At 37.8% G+C, this 12,827-nt stretch overlaps 1 protein-coding gene across 3 annotated transcripts in view; it reads right to left on the reverse strand.

Annotated features, from left to right (window-relative positions):
• CCDC149 (coiled-coil domain containing 149) overlaps positions 1-12,827 on the reverse strand; it is a 51,661-nt gene that overhangs the window by 3,388 nt on the left and 35,446 nt on the right. The window contains exons 10-13 of one of the 3 annotated variants that reach the window (XM_058024303.1): positions 10,313-10,389; positions 8,938-8,970; positions 5,219-5,326; positions 189-770 (exon numbers count right to left, since the gene is read on the reverse strand). In XM_058024303.1, coding sequence (XP_057880286.1) covers positions 190-770; positions 5,219-5,326; positions 8,938-8,970; positions 10,313-10,389 — 799 coding nt within the window. In that variant the 3' untranslated portion in view covers position 189. Of the gene's footprint in view, positions 1-188; positions 774-5,218; positions 5,327-8,937; positions 8,971-10,312; positions 10,390-12,827 lie in introns of all 3 variants that reach the window. The other 2 variants (XM_058024301.1, XM_058024304.1) reach the window with 2 other exon arrangements.

The following is a 12,827-nucleotide window of genomic DNA, read 5'->3' on the forward strand; positions in this document are numbered from 1 at the left end:
CCCGTAGGTAATTTATGGTTTTGGTACATTACAGCCAGAACTAACAGAAAAACATTTTTAAAAGAATTATTAACAGTTCAGTATAAAATAATCAACCCTACAGCACAATATTTTACTGATCATATCTGCAGCAGCACAGACACTGCACAAGGATTACAGTGAGATGCTCGAGGGCCTGCATTTCATACCTCAAGCCAAACTGTTATCCAAATATTCACGGTTTTCAGCAGCATCAGATGGTTTCTTGTTTTCAGATTCAGAGAGCTCCTCAAAGCTGTTATTTGTGTCTGCAGTTTGAACACTGAGCCCTCCATGCCTTCCAGCATCCTCAGCATGCACCACATCCATGGTGCTGCTGTTTTGATCCTCTCTTTCATTTGGAATTTCACAATCCCTCTCTAAGGTTTTGTCATTGTCTTTCAGGGCCTCAGTTTCACCAGTTCGTTCATTCTCAGAGTTTGAGGGATCTGTGGGGTCAGATGGATCAGGGCTGGAAAGTGGGAACTCTGCCTCTGATGAATCATTAAGCTCTGCTTCAACTCCCACGTTCTGCTCCCCCACAGGAGCGCCTCCTCTTTTCCCTTCCAGTTCTGCAACTGTCAGTTTAATTATCTGACTTCCAAGCTTGTTTATGTCTTCTTCCTCAGAAGGTAGCTGGGGTAATGAAGGGTAAAAATGTTTATTTTGGATTCTGTTATTTAAGTTTGTTCCCTCTGGAGACAGAGATTCACTTGCAACAGCATAAGTTTCATCACGTTCTCCCTTCTGTTCTGCTGAAAGAGAAATGGAACAGCAGGATACTCAAATCATTTGGAGGCATTTGTTATATATCTGATCTGAAGAATATTACTACCAGTGCTGGACCACAGAGATGTTTATCTCAGTAAGGAATTTCTAAGAGTGCTTCCCCATCCCTCCCAGGCATATTTCTTAGACAATAAACAATCAACACTAAGTTTCTTGTTGGACCTGGCCCTGTTTTGGAACCTCTCTTTCCCTAATGCCAACAATTCTGAAAGTCAGACAGTACCATACTGTAGAACAGCAAGGTCAGGAAAACTTTTCTAGAGGAATATCAACTCCAAGCAAGGCACTTAGCTATGGAAATTTTTGGCACAGCTTACCATCAATCCCCCCCTCACTACCAGTTTCAGGGGTTAACACGAGCTCCATTTCTTTGGAGCTTTTCACAGGTTTTCATCCAATAATGAAGTTTTGTTATTGATCCTCTAACATTCCTCCAAACATAAAAGATTATTTTGATTAGGGTAACAGTATAAAATGAAGCAGCAGCACAAGAATTTTAAGTATAACATGATACTAAAATGCAAACACTGAAAAAAGAGTCAAAATAGAGAAAAAAATCAATGTGAAAACAAACACCCTTGTGAAAAGTGTCCTTTAATGTGTCCATTAAAGGACAGAAAGCCTCATTAAAAATAAACCTGCAAATTAAAGTGAGAAAAATTAGGAAATGCCAAAAATAAGTCTGCCTTGAGAGCTTAAAATTACTCTTGTTGTGCAAGCGCATTACATTTGAGTATTTAAGAATTTACTCCATTTCTCTCACAGGAATCCTGCTTCACACAAGAATGGGACCCCCTGCCTGCCGAGGACCAGCCTACTGTCTCTATCATATCTGCCTCACTTAGAATTTGGGAGCTACTGAGTGAATGAGACCAGAGCTGGCACCAGGGGAACAGACACTGCCATCAACAAGGCTACGAATGAACTCTGAAGAGCTGGAATTTAAGTCTGTGGAAAAAGCAGGGATAAATTAACTTTCAAAAGGTGATCACCCACTGGATCTAAGCCTCATTATCTGAGAAGTCAGCTGGAAAACTAGGAGCTTGATGTGCAGTATATTGCTCTGCTTGTGCTGTACATCAAAGTGCTCCAAATGAGCCAAAATATATGTACCTCCAACTAGCACTCCAAATTAGCAGGGACTCTGCCTTCCTCTTTGCGTGCCTCAGTTTCCTCCCTCTCACAGTAGAAAACCACCAAGCTATCACCTTGCTGCAATCTTCTGAAGATACATTGTCTCAAAGCACTAAATCCCCAGAGAAAAGTTCATAGAAGAACAGCACTGCTTTCTTCAGGGAATGCCTGGAACAGCACCCAGGCAGCACAGCAGGGACAAGGCATTCAACAATGGAGGCAAAATCCCTGAGCAGCTGAGATGCTCAGGTACAATCCATCCCGTGACACCATCCATCCTGTGCAGTGGATAAAGGGAGATTTCGTGGCACAAGACAGGCTTTAATTCATATGATTCCACTCTGTCATTATGCATGTTCACACAGGAACTGCACAGTAGATCCTACAGACATCCACCACCCAGCTTAACTGAAACAATGATAACAAGTGCAGATTAAAGGAGGCTTTGATGAGACCAGGGTAAGCAGATAGCCTGGATAAAAAAAGCCTGCAAAAGCCCTCTGATTATCTACAGATCTAGCTAGAGCAACACTTGATGCATTATAAAAAGTTCTGATGAAGAGTAAGTGTTTGTTCAAAAGCTAAGAAGATTTCTTGAGTCAAACAGACACCAAATGCTATTCTTTAAAAGGCTATAACTGACCAATGTGACATGAGATCTAATACATAACAATAAGTAAGAATTTCATTGTTATTGTGGTTATCAACTGTTTTCACTCAACTGATCATTCAATTAATAGAAAAATAACAGTGGTTTTGTTTTTATTTCAGTAATACTTTAACCAAGAGTTTGATGAATGATGGTGGATGGACACACTCCTGTTTTCTTCCCAGTTGTCATGGTCCCCCAGATTTTGGAGGTACATGGTACAGATGAAAAATTGCAATATGCACCAAGTTCCTAAACCTCAAGAGCAGTCATTCTCTGTGCAGAGTGGTACAAAACATACCTGGGTACCATTCCCACACAGATACTGACTGCAGAGGAGTTGTGTGACTCCCAGCACAGGGATATGCCCTACAGCTGAAAACACAGGCTTTGAAGGGAAAATGGCAGCCCCAAACATCCTTCAGAAAAAGCATCTGGAACATCTGGAGCAGCAGGTGTTGTGTCACCTACTGCTAGAAACTATGGTGTTCCCCGCACAGCTGGTTGTAGATATGTGCTCATTTATGCCATCAAAAAGTTGGCCCAATTTAATTATCACAGGGGTAACTTTTGTCTCAGTTCTCACTGCACATTATCAGCTATACTGGGACATAGGTAAGGGGAAACCCAAGCTGTTAATGTAGGCAGAACAGTAATTTCTTAACCTGCTCCAGTTTGATGACAGAATTTCTATGATTAAGCTTGGTCCTCATTATGGTCATGGGATGGAGAGGAGAAAAGAAGGAGATGACCTACTGGGATCTGATTCTCCCTAAGATTGCCACAGGTCTAATCCTGGTCTGTCCTTTCCTACCCAAGGCTGTTTACTTCTGCTCTTCTCCTCCCATGCTTATCTTTCTGTTCCTGCTCCACATCCCCCTGTTTATCCAGTCTCTATGCCTACTATGCCCATTTCTCATCCACCTTTGATATATTTTTTAATCACATCCTGCTTTCACTGCCAATGTTCTGACTTCTCCCTCCTGTGCTCTGACCTCTGCTCAGCCACATGCAAGCCCCTCCTCACTCAGACTTCCATGGACTTTGCCAAGCCCCATCTACTCAAGTCCTGATCTTGGCCTTTCTTCCCACTTTGCTCCAGGATTTTTTCCCTCTAAGTTTACTTTATCTCAAAGGAATGGTGCATACAGAGTTTTACCAGCACTGGTGGCACAAATTAAGCTCAACAAAATAACTTGTTCATTTTTAGCAGATGAGATTTGTAAGTGAATCATGTAGAATGAGGTGGAAACTCCAGACTGCTTCCTCAGGCTGGAAACCTTTTCCCTAGATTTCCAATTCCTATAATTGTAGATACAGGAAATGCTTGCATATTGGAAAAAAACCAACCCAAATTCAAATGTACAAAAGACAAAAAAAATCCCATCAAAAACCCCACATGGTCATCAGTATTTAACACACACACAAAAAAAGAAATTTTTTGGCTATCTGAAAAAAAAATAGCTGATGTAGAAAACACAACATGGAAAGCTTCAGCCCAGAGTTAAGGTTTGGCAGTGCTACAAAGCAACAGCAAGAGGGTCTGATGAGATGTGACAGACTGATCAGACTCCCTGTCTGACCAGCCTGTAATCACAACTGTAACACCAGCCTCACCTAGGACAAATATGGAAAGAAAAGAACATAATGCCACCAAGTAAATACTTTCAATAACTGCCAATTTAATTAAAAATCAACATTTAAGTAAGTAAAAGAATGAATATTTATGAGTTATTATTACTCCCCAGAGAACCATTCATTACAGTTTCACTTCTTATTTTTAGCAAAAATATCAGCTGATCAAGATTATAAAAAAAGATCAGCCTTGCTGCCACATTTTATCAGATAATGACATGGGCTATAAAGTCAAAATTAAGCCAGAATCTATTTAGTTTCAGGACTAACAAATAAATTGTTTATGAAGCTTCATGGTTAGCTGAGAAAGATCTGGGCACATCATAATGTTATGCCCATTAAAGACTTTATCCAAATGCCAATAAGCAAATAAAATAATCCATCTCCCATCCATTATGAAAAACTAAGGAAAAACAAATCAAGGTCATCAGCAACTGCCAAATACAGCTAAGCTTGACTTTGGAGAGATATTAAAGCTTGCAACTGAAGAAGGATTTTTAACAAAACACATGTAAGACTATGAAAAAAGCAGTGAATTTCTCTGGGAAAATGAGTTGGGTATTTCAATTTACCATGTGCAATCAGGAAGCCATTCATCTAGACATCACCTATAATGCAGGAAAGTGCTAAACCAGTTCCACAGACTGCTTCCTACTGCGCATTTTAACTGAGGGGAAAAGTGCAGGAATCAGTTAACTGCAACACAGATGGCATGAATAACTTCCCACAGTGTCATGTTACCGGGCAGGAAAATTCTCTGCAGTGTAAGGCCTGATCCCTAGCCTTAGCAATCCATTCAATAGTAACTTTTCAGTCATTTCTTTGCTATTTGTACTGGGACCATCTATCTGTTTTACCTGTGGATGATGTATTCAATCTCTGTGATCACTGAAACTTTGCCTTCTGCTATCCCAGCATGAAAATTTATTACATTTTATTTAGAAAGAAATGAGTGCTCAGCTCTCATCATGTTCTCACGTCCCAGGTGCTCACCTTGTCCTTCAGTTCTCTGAGGCTTATCAGCAAAGGCTGACAAGGGTGACCTGGAGCGCTGTATCACAGGCAGGGCTGGGTCACTGAATGTTATCGTGTCCTTCCCACCTGCAACAACCACACTGTTAGAGCTGCTGGCTCACCAATTACAACCACTGTGCATCAGTCATGTTCCCCACAAATTTTTAACAATGATATTGGAAAGTACAGAACAGGAAAAGCATCTCAAATGATCCTTTCACAGCATGAACAAAAAAAAATACTCTGTACTGGAGCCACAATATGCAAGGCAAAGGCAGAAAAGCTGCATGTTTTTATCTGCAGTACTGAGTAAAGGCCAGATTTTGAAAGACCAGGTGCTGTATGCAGCAAATTGAATCAGCAATTAGAATTCAATTAAAAATAGTAATAATCAGATCATACCAAAGTAATGGATCACTTGCATGCTATTACCAGCAAATGTTCAGCACTGACTCTTTATTCTCTATTATTCTGTTTCATGTGATACAGGCAGGTTCATCATTATGTAGCTTTATGCTTCAGATTTACATATTATCCTGCAATGCTTCCTTAAAAAAAATCCTATAAACTTCGCATAATTAAGAACTGAGGGAGCAAACAAGTACACATTGCTGGGAAACAGGAGGGATTTTAATCTGAAAATTCCCAAAACATTTCTGAGCATTTTAGTTTTAAACCAAATGGAAAAAGGCAATTTTCCAGCTCTTTTGCAGACAAAATAATACAAGAAACCCTTCATCCGAGGACTCTGCTGTAGATGCTTAGTGTTTACGTATTTTAGCAATGCAGAAAGCAACACCTGCAGATCCTTTAGGAAGTCCTCCACTATTCAGGATGCTCATGTTTTTAGTGACTGACACTACCTTAAACCTCGAGGGGAAACGGCAGGAAATGTGCAAGATCAGCTAAGCGTGGTGTTTGTGTGGCCTCCAGAACGAGTGCCAACTGATAAGTAATGGCTGGGGAGGCAGCAAGACACTGCTCTATTTATCTCCATGAGAACGACATTTATGTAACAGCCACTTCGCCCCTCTAAATCTGTTAGTACGTTTCACCTTAAGGCAACATCCTAAATCTAATCACCCATCCAAGACAAAGACTTTCAGGAGAACACCAGGTCAGGAGATACCTGGAATAAATCCAGCCCTGAGAAAGTTCTGGTGCATACTAAGGAATAATGAAAGTCAAGCTGTTCCCATGGAGTCTAACTGGACCACTCCAATCCCTCATTGCTTTTATGGGCACTGGCTGCAAATACCTTGATCCTGAAGGTAGCAATGGTCTTTTATACCCTCGCCATGTTGGGCAATACACTGCAGCAGTATGAATGCAATTAATGCTTTTGAAGCATGGATCTTGTGGAAATTTGATCCCCCGTCAAGTATGCATCAGAATTCTGCCTTCACCAGCATTAACTAACAGCAAAGAGGACAACCCTCCCACTGTAAGACATAATTCATTAAAAACATAAAAAATGCAAAACAAATCCAACCAATATTTCAAAATGCAAAAGCTCCTAGATCAATGTGTTTTTTGTAAAAGTGAAGGAATTTTGTGTTGAAAGAACCAAATTATACAGCTAACTTGTGGTATGAAAATACTCAACAGATATTCACACAGTCAGAAGCAGCCACATATCCAAAAAAAGTACAAAAGAATCCAATGGAAGAAGTAAAAAGATGATGAATAAAAAAAATAGGTGGCGGTTTTAATACGAAAGTAGAAAGCAGAAACTTTTAAATTTACTTAATAAAAAAAGTAAAGCCTGAGCTGAAGTCCCTGAAGATTGCAAGACAAGCTTCACAAAAGATACTTCTTGACTTTCCAGCCAGCATTTACAAAGTAAACACATTTACTTTCCCATTTTTCTTTGAAAACCAGCCTGGTTACAGAAAATAAAGCTAAGCTCAGTATCCACACATCTTAACAATAGATGTGACCCAAAGAGTCTGATGAATATTTATTTATTAACAGCGATTCACATCCATTCATGAAGGAGGCACATAGGGGGACTGCTACACTGCATTCTGTGAATCATGATCTGAAGCTGGATTACACAAAAAGAATTTCAACTAGCTGCTGTGTAAGCTCAATTTCATAACTTCTATAGCTTCATGTTCCTCTAATGAATTTTTCAAGGACTATAGTGAAAGTATACAGATCTCAAAATACATATAAGTTTTCAGTAATAATAAATTTTTCATTTTCTCCTCCAGGGTTGGGTATTTTCTTATAACCTCTGCTGCACCCTATGCACTGTAACTGGCTACAGCCAGAGCAGCTGCAGAGCCCTTTAATTCTACCCTGCCTCGGCTCTGTGCTGATTACTGCAGGGCAAGAGGCAGCATTGAAACTCTCTTATCATCCCACACAGAAGAAGGCTGAGTCATGGTTGGCTCTTACACTTTTTTTTCAGTGGAAATCTGGAATTTTCAGGAAATGACAGATTTAAAAAAAATACAGAATTACCCATCTGAATGTCTAGTGACATCAGACTGCGAAAAGAATTAAATGGAGTTTATTATGTACTGTCATTGAGTACATTTAACTTATTTGTGTGCATATTTCAACCACAATGTAACCAAGACAAAGCAAAGAATTAAATGCTTCTGTGAACATCACATTCTCTGCTTCCTTCTTTAGGGAAACAGGATTATAAAAAGAAAATCAAAGGCAAATCTATGCCCAAACTTGCTTTCTTTTCAGCAATGAAAACAAACCTCACAAGAGATTCACTTAACTAAAGCCCATTTTCTAAGCAGGGCAATATAAAGTCTGGTAGGCAGAACTTTCAGAGGGAATGAAATTTTACCTTCTCAAAAACTAAATATGCACTTCCTATTGATTAGCTTCCCCATAGTTCATTCATGGCTTTCTCAAAAAGCAGATGACAAATATGTCACCTAACAAAAAAAAACAGAGGCATTCAAGATCTTTCTTCAATAGGATCAAGTATATAAGCAGCACTTGGAAGATATTATTATCATGGTGACAGTGTATGTTATAAATGTTATATAAACAATGATGACTAAGTAGGAACATTAACTTCAGATTAAAATCCTGCAATTTGTAATGTGCATTTATTTCAGCACTTGAATGAACATCAGTTTTTATTTGGTTTTTTTCCCCAGTGACAAAAAATTCCACTCACAATCAAATAACATTTTTTCACTCTGGATTTAAGACTGACTAGATGAGATACTCTCCATGTTCTGCTCCTCACCCAAGCCAATATTCAGCTGCAGAACCCATTGTGGTATTCCCACACTAATTGTTACACACTGGTGTTTTATGGAGTGGAAGCTCTGAAAAGAAAACTGGTGACCCACCAGGTGTTGCAATGCCCTTTTTGACCACCCCAGGATTAGAGCGCACTTGGAAACAAAAGCACACTCCTGATTTAAAAGGCAAGCAAAAAATCAAGAAAACGTCAGGGCTCAACAGAACTCACAATCCAGTGTAAAATTCCTTTAAAAATATTTAAGATCATCCCCTCTTACTATTTTTCGTAACGCAAATGAACTTTCATGTAGAGCAGCCTGTATTTCTCCTGTGGTCATCTAACTCAATTGACTGAACATCTAAATCTGCTGGATATAAAAATGTTCAGATCACATTTCCATTTATTTACATGCAATGACAGTATTTAACGTACTGCTAGGATCAGTTACTAAATAAATACGTTAAGCAGAACCTACTCCCAAATCCCACTGAGACATTGTAGCTCAGGCCTTCAGGCAGCAAAAGAAAGGAAGGAAAGAGACAGTTGTTATTGTATAAACATTAATTTGATGCTTTACCTACATAGATCAATATGGTGCAAGAAGTTCCCACTTCCATTTTTTAAAATACATTTTGCAAACATGAGAAGTGCTGCATTTATTAGTGTAAAATTTTTATGGCACACTAGTCTTGAAAAACAAAACTAAACAAACAAAACCCTACAGTGCCTTGAACCAGTGAGTTTGAAAGACATGTTTGTAGTAATGTACTAAATTGCATTAGCAAAGTCTTAGACAAACATTTCACCTTCATCTCTTGGAGAATGTGGAGAGGCACAATTGCACTAAGCACACTACACATGTTAGTGACTAACTGTGGAGAAATCCATCCAGTTCTGGAAACAGTCAAGCAGGACTGAGAAAGCCCAACAGGCAAGCTGAAGCAGAAACACACCACATCAGCCCAAACAGCCAAACAGCAAAAGTTTGTTACAAGGGCTCTTCAGCTCTGTCAAGTGTTTCCTTCTAGATGTACAGGTTAGGTGGAAAAACCAGAGCCAAAAAACCAGAAGCCTAAACCACTCTTTCCCCCTCTTACTAGCACTGACAGGAATCTGTAAACAACAAAGCCTAATGATGCAAACACCACCTACAAAGTAGCATAATTTACAGTGGTTACAGAAGACACAATTAGGTGCAATGGGAAGAAAAGAAGCAAGAAAGTAAATGTAAATTAAATATTGCACATTTTCCTAACAACAATGTCTATTAGGAAGCAGATTAATCTCCCATTACTTGAGTAATTTAAAACCAAATACAATACTTAAGGGACTATAGGGAATAAGCCTGTTCTGGAGAGATGGACTAGAAAATTTAGAACCATTTACATTTCCAATTTCTCGGAGTTTATGATTCTACAGAAAAGCATTTAAAAACAGTAAAAAACAAAATCCATGGTTAAAAGAAGTACAAAATTAATTAATAAAATTGGCTGAAAAACATAATAACCAATGACCTGTGCATCATTTTATGCAATGTTTAAATAAAAAAAATTCACTTTTTTTTTTGCCTGCTGTCTATGGAAATAATTTGATTACTTCAATATTTAAACTGGTTTTTTAGCACTTTTCATGTTATTTCAATACATATTTGACTTAAGAGTTTACAAAGTCTAGTGATCTTTGCTTTCCACTTAACATTTATTAGACATTTCTAATTTTGCAAATGTGCTGAATAGAACATTCACCAGGTAACTGTCATAAAAAAAAAAACCATAGCCAAACTTCTCTTAAATGCACACATACCCTTGAAAACTAAATAATGCAAGCTATTTGCTTGAAATTTTACTAACCTGGAAGACTCCACAAGCCAGCAATTTCCAAAGTTCTTAATTTCTTTTCTAGTTCTGCCACTCGATTACCTAGAATTCTTTGGAAAAAGAATAGTTGTTATGCCAAGGCAACCAAAGCCCAATTACTTATATGATTACAGTTGAATTTTTAAACTGCCACTTAACTCGTAAATCTGTATACAGTATGCAGTAAACCTGTATACAGTCATCTCTTTTCACTAACAGCAATGGACAACCTCTCCCAGAGTTAAAAGAATATTAAATATATTTGTCTAATCTATACCATGCTTTTAAAAAAGCAAAAAGCCTAGGACGTACTGGACATTCAATCTTTGCAGTAAAGAAAAAGAAATGCTACTCACAATATTTCTATCTTCTTGCCTGCAAGTATCATTTTATTTTCTTTATAGCTAAAACCAGAAGGTAAAAGCTACACAGACAAAATATAGGAAACTCAAGACAGAGCATCCAGATTAACTCTGAAGTTCCAAGACACACATTTTCGATAGTCCTTTATTCAGGGGATATTTTCTATCACTAAGATTGCTTAAAATGGTAAGGAAAATTTTTTCTATTACAAATTATTTATTTTTCTTTTTTAGCATTGAACTGCTTTCTACTTTACTAAAAGGCTTCAAGCTCTTTAGTGCCTTTATCACCCACTCAGTATTCACTGTATTTCTCGGGTCATGTCTTCTTTTGTATCTGACTTCATACACAAATACTATTTGCAGTTAGCTCTCCTGCAGGATTTAACATTTAGTCTTAATTCTCTCCCCAGATCAAATGAGAGATTTCTATCTTGAAAAGAAGGCTTGTTTCTCCAATGAATTTTTGCAAGTATTTCACAGGCACAGCAAGTCTGCAAAATCCTTAAATAAATCCCAAACAATACTCACTAGACTGAGAAACGTAGACAAGGCAGCAATTCTAAACATGACAGCAGAGATTATGGACAGCAAGTTTTACTCATCAAATTACAGCAACAGGATAAATCAGTTAAATTTGAACTGAATGCTGAGAAGCAGCATATCCCAGCCCAGCAAGGCAATAGTATCTTGCTGTGCATCCCAGAGCTGTGTAATACTGCACTGAGAGCTCCTCAGCAAGGGCTTTCTGTGCAGACATTTGAGCACACTGGGAATGTCATTGCTGACAAGATGGCAGATTCTGGGAAGGACGTGAAGAACAGCACACCCAGCAAATATCAAGGAGGCCGGGAAAATTGATTAACAAGGACTAAGCATTTTTGAAATCTCTACTGCGAGGGCTTTGCAATGACACAATAAAAACCTATAAGTATTTTAAAGATTACAAAAATATCAAGATGAGAGACAGAATGTAAAACAGAAAGAGAAAGCTTATAAAAAACATCAAAGAAAGCACTGAGAGGTACAAGGGTGTGTGTCAACTAAAAAGAACATTTTATCACATTCAAAAGCAGAGGAGAAAATACAAAGCAGTTATGTTTATTTCCCCATTGAAACTCAGTATTTCAGTAGGTTAAAAAGGTTATGATAGATTTACTGCTGTCTTCTTCAATTAAAAGCAAAATTATTCAGGTCTAGATTTCACTTTCAGAATGCTTCCATCCGGTAAGAGAAACTCAGCCTTAATAACACTATTTTCATAACCCTGAAACCCCATACTGCAGTTTCATCACCCCAAACTGCAGTTGGGCTCTGCAGTACAACACACCAGCTGACAGCAAAAGGCACTGGAGCAGCTTTCAGGAAATTCTGCCTTGCACACTGGGAGCCCCTTCCCACCTTCCTGCCTAAGGCCTCACCAAGGGTCAGCTAAAGAACACGGAGTTCCCCAGGCTGAGAGGGGAACACAGAGACTTGATGTAAGACTTCTTCCACATCATGTCAGTTCTGGCAGGGAGCTGACAAAACAATGTTGATTTGGCTAAAGATTGTCACCACAAAAGAGTCAGAAGTTTAACACATCTAATCCTTATTATTTTCATAAGTAGTTCACCACAAGTTCCAGGGCAGAAAATGGGAAGGATGCTGCCCTCCCTGCCAGCTAGCCATACCACCTGTATCTCAGCCCTCTGTAAGAAGTTATTGTTACTGCTCTTGTTATTCAGGAAACAACAGCAAAGTCACTTTTCTCTTGATTCTCTCAAATTTTATAATTTATTTATAATTATAATATATTATGTATTATAATCAATACATTATATATTACATAATATATAATACATTATATAATTATATAATATTTAAATTATTTTCTATATTATATAGTTACAATTTAATATTGTATAATATTATATATTATAATTAATATATTGTATATTATAATATAATTATAATTTTTATAACTATAAATGTAAATATAATTAATTCTAATTATTTTTATAATTATATAAATAATTGTAATTATTTATAATTTATTTATTTATCAGCTGTACCACATTAGTTCTAATGGTTTTGGAGAGAATATATCCTGATAATACCTACCGAATCCTCTGAAAAGGCACTGGTTATTTTTTTAAATTTGTTGC

The sequence above is a fragment of the Melospiza georgiana genome, chromosome 5 (genome assembly GCF_028018845.1).
Source record: "Melospiza georgiana isolate bMelGeo1 chromosome 5, bMelGeo1.pri, whole genome shotgun sequence".
NCBI lineage: Eukaryota > Metazoa > Chordata > Aves > Passeriformes > Passerellidae > Melospiza > Melospiza georgiana.